The sequence below is a fragment of the Lactuca sativa genome, chromosome 3 (assembly GCF_002870075.4).
Source record: "Lactuca sativa cultivar Salinas chromosome 3, Lsat_Salinas_v11, whole genome shotgun sequence".
Lineage (NCBI taxonomy): Eukaryota > Viridiplantae > Streptophyta > Magnoliopsida > Asterales > Asteraceae > Lactuca > Lactuca sativa.
Genome location: NC_056625.2, coordinates 39,293,828 through 39,297,357, shown reverse-complemented (window position 1 = coordinate 39,297,357; position 3,530 = coordinate 39,293,828). Strand labels below are relative to the sequence as shown.

The following is a 3,530-nucleotide window of genomic DNA, read 5'->3' as shown; positions in this document are numbered from 1 at the left end:
CAAACAAACTTCATTTCATTTGATCCCTCCATGGAAGGGACAATGATGGATGAACAAAAGTAAAATCACAATCAATGCATCAACGAATTGTACCATAAAACCCATCAATCAACCTCGTTACAATCTTTTTCTTTAAAAACAGTTAATCCACATTGGGATTACAACTCCCTACTCAAACCCTTCAACTATTTTTGTAACACAATGTTGATCCAAGCAATTACATCTCAAGATTTTCAAAACCCATGTCCAGAATCACCGAATTATCATACAACTACCAATAAAATTATGATATTGATATTAAAGATGGAGACTTGATAGCTAACAATATGTAAAAAGGTCGTTTATATTCATTCAAAGACTTGATCTTGGAGGCTTATACATCAACTCCTTACAATGAGTCCAAGAAAGGTGGGGGTGGGGGTGGGGTGGGGTAGGGGTAGGGAGATACTACAACTACAACCCATTTCATTCTCATACCAAGACTCAAGTAAAAGAAGCCTTAGAGATATCATCAATGTCAAAATAGTACACAGGAAATAAAGACACAAAACTAGCTGGTGTAGCATCCCAATCACCCACTAAAACCATGATCCATGAAACACATATAAAGAAAAACCACACACTTTTTAAAACAAGATCATCCATGGCTGCCATTAAAGAAAAAACAAAGACATACAGCTCTTATCGAACGGGTAATCAATAGTTGTGTGGTTTCGCTTCATAGAATTAAGTTTCATTGTTCATGGGCATAGTGGTAAATTGGACGATTAACAAAAATGCAAAAATACCAGCTTCTTTTTTCCCCATTATTATTATTATTATGCAGCAATGAACATGGAGGTCTCGAAAATTTCCTCACAATTGTCCTCTTTCTGCATAATCTCACTTTGCAAAGATGAACTCGCTTCACCATTGTTCTTCTTCTCCATCTCTTCCTCAATCAAAATCTCCTCTGATCTGCAATTCCAACTGCAAAATGCTTTCTCACCTCTAAGAACCATAACCAAAACACAAAAAAGAATAGACCACATAAGTCTTTAAAGTAAGTTTTGATGTAAAAATGAACATATGATTGAAAGTTCAGGGACTGAACCTGTACATGTAGATATCTTCCCCTTCCAACTTCTTCTTGCAAGAGTAACAAAAGCTCAAGAAATCATCAGAGAGATAAGAAGTCATGACTTGAGAAGGTTTAGAATCAGATTCTTCAGAAGATTTAGGGATAAATTCGTCTTCGTGACGTTCTAAAATACAGTCACCAAAAATATGAGTTGTTTTAGGGTTAGGTCCATGTTTTCTAACACATGTATAATCCTCTGAGAGCTCAATCTCACTTGCTGAAAGTGATCCCACTAAATCTTTTCCGGGGTTTTGTGTGTTTGACAAACGGGTATTTGAGTTGGGCGGGTGGGTCGTTAAATTCGACCCGAGATTGGAAGAATCCAAAGAATGTGACCAAAACTTGGAAGATGATTCTTCTGAAATCAGTTTAGAATTTGAGGTTTTGATGTGGGTGGAAGGGAAAATGGCATAATTTTTAGGGAGTGAGTTGGATAACGAGTCAAACGGGTCGGTTTTCAAACTCGGGTTGTTGAAGATTCTCATTTGAGGTGCAAAAAGAATGCTCTTACTGGCTGATGATCGGAGTATTTTCCCAGATGAGGGTTTTGTCTCATCTTCAAGAGATTCTATAATGCTTAAACCTACTTTGTTACAATTCCAACTCTTCTGAGTTGTTTCATTTGGTTTTGGGGATGCCCTGATTGGAAAATTCCCAAAATTTGGTTTTGAAAATACTTTGAAATCCAAAGGGGAAGTGGGGCTTCTAACTGAATCAGATTCTGAGTTTTTAGGGTTTAGTCCTACGAATAAACCGGGAACAGTGAAAAAGGAATTGGTTTTGTGTTTTTGTTTCAAGAAAGCATCGGAATTTGTATAGCAAGACTCGTTAGAATAAGAATCGGGAATCAGATGATGTGTCTGACCCATGTTTTGTTGATCTTTCTGGTGTGATCTGGTTCTCTTCCTCAGCATGTTCGCACACCCTGTTGAAAAACCACCAAAAAAAAAATTGATTTAATGTTCGAGAAAAGAGAATCAATGCGCAACCATGGAGAATCACCATCGGAACCCTTATCTAGAAATTTTAATCATCATCCGGTCCTAGCGAGCAGGTTAAAAGAATCAAATCGAATGCAGGTTTCAAGAACACTGTTGGAAGAGGATCAAAACCCTTGATTAAAATCAGACATGGTTGATCATACCTCAAGAATTTGAATGATATCCAGTTCCGGCAATGTGCATTATGCATAAACAGTAGCATCAGATTATGAACAGAAAGACCACAGATCAAAATAGAGTAAAGAAAAACCAGATAGATGATCAAACAGATAAAGGACCCACAAAGTTCTGCAAATCAAAATGTCAAGAAAACTAGTCAAAATAGTCAAACATCAAGAAGAGGGGTTCTAACTTCTAAGCTTTGTCTGTGATGAAAATCGAAAGATGCGCAAGAAACAAGACTAAAATCCAAAAAATCATTGCAATATCAAAAGCACGAATCACTCAAAACCCAAAAGAATATCAAAAGCACGAATCACTCAAAACCCAAAAGGTTACCATTTCATGAACAGATTAACCTCATAACTTTTTAAGTTCTTCCCCAAATGAAGCACAATCATCAAATATACACAGATGCATCAATCAAGCTACAGAAGTTGAGAAATCTATGACTTAAAATAAATCATATACAAAGAAAGATGGTGAATGAGGATCAGATTAGAGGAACGAACACAGGAGAAACAGCTTCAAGAGTAAACATAGCGATAATCTAGAAAAGCAAGTAAAACACCCAAAAATGCAGAGGAAAAATGGATGAAAAGCGATGAGTTGAATAAAATTTGGGGGAAACCCACCTCAAAAAACTTCACACCGATGATGTTTCGAGAGGAGAAAGACCCTCAAAAATCCAGAAAGTGTTTTCTCAACTCCCCACTCTCCCTCTCTATGGTTGTGTGAAACTTGTACAGTACTGCTCTCTCTCTCTCTCTCTCATCAAAATCAGAGAAGAAATGAGCTTCTCAAATACTCTTTTTCTCTCTCTGTAGAGTGTAGCGGGGTTTTACTGTATGTATGAGGATACGTATACTTTTATATATACAGTAATTGCAATGATGAAACTTTGTTATTTACTTATTCATTGTTATCTCATTTAATAATGAAAAGACTGTACTTGTATTAAATGTATTAAATGGTACTTATTTTTTAAATGTATTTATTCTTGATAAATCCAAAAAACAGGAGGGAATTATTTTCTTTATTAGAACTACTTTATTGATTCCATATATAAAAGTGTTAACTCAAATTAGAAGGAACTTAAACAACTTTTAAGAAAACTTTGTAAAGAATGAAATACAAGTCTGATCGTTTTATTTTTGTTATTCTTGAAAAACGTCGGTAATTTATAAATACCTAGTTAAATTAACGCTTAACTACGTGAATAATTGAGATATTCGAAGAATAATTTAGAA

The 3,530-nt window shown here is 35.4% G+C and overlaps 1 protein-coding gene across 3 annotated transcripts; it reads right to left on the bottom strand.

Moving 5' to 3' along the window:
- Positions 1-327: 327 nt before the first annotated feature.
- LOC111896733 (FCS-Like Zinc finger 10) lies at positions 328-3,108 on the bottom strand. Of its 3 annotated transcripts, XM_023892717.3 has the most exons (4): positions 2,916-3,108; positions 2,265-2,409; positions 1,094-2,045; positions 328-990 (listed from the first exon to the last, which is right to left on the bottom strand). In XM_023892717.3, exons 3-4 carry the CDS (start codon positions 2,032-2,034, stop codon positions 819-821), a joined length of 1,113 nt encoding a protein of 370 aa, XP_023748485.1. In that variant the 5' UTR covers positions 2,035-2,045; positions 2,265-2,409; positions 2,916-3,108; the 3' UTR covers positions 328-818. The 3 variants fall into 3 exon arrangements, with proteins under 3 accessions (XP_023748485.1, XP_023748488.1, XP_023748484.1); XM_023892720.3 differs by lacking the exon at positions 2,265-2,409 and having other exon boundaries at positions 1,100-2,045; XM_023892716.3 differs by lacking the exon at positions 2,265-2,409 and having other exon boundaries at positions 2,916-3,107.
- Positions 3,109-3,530: the final 422 nt, after the last annotated feature.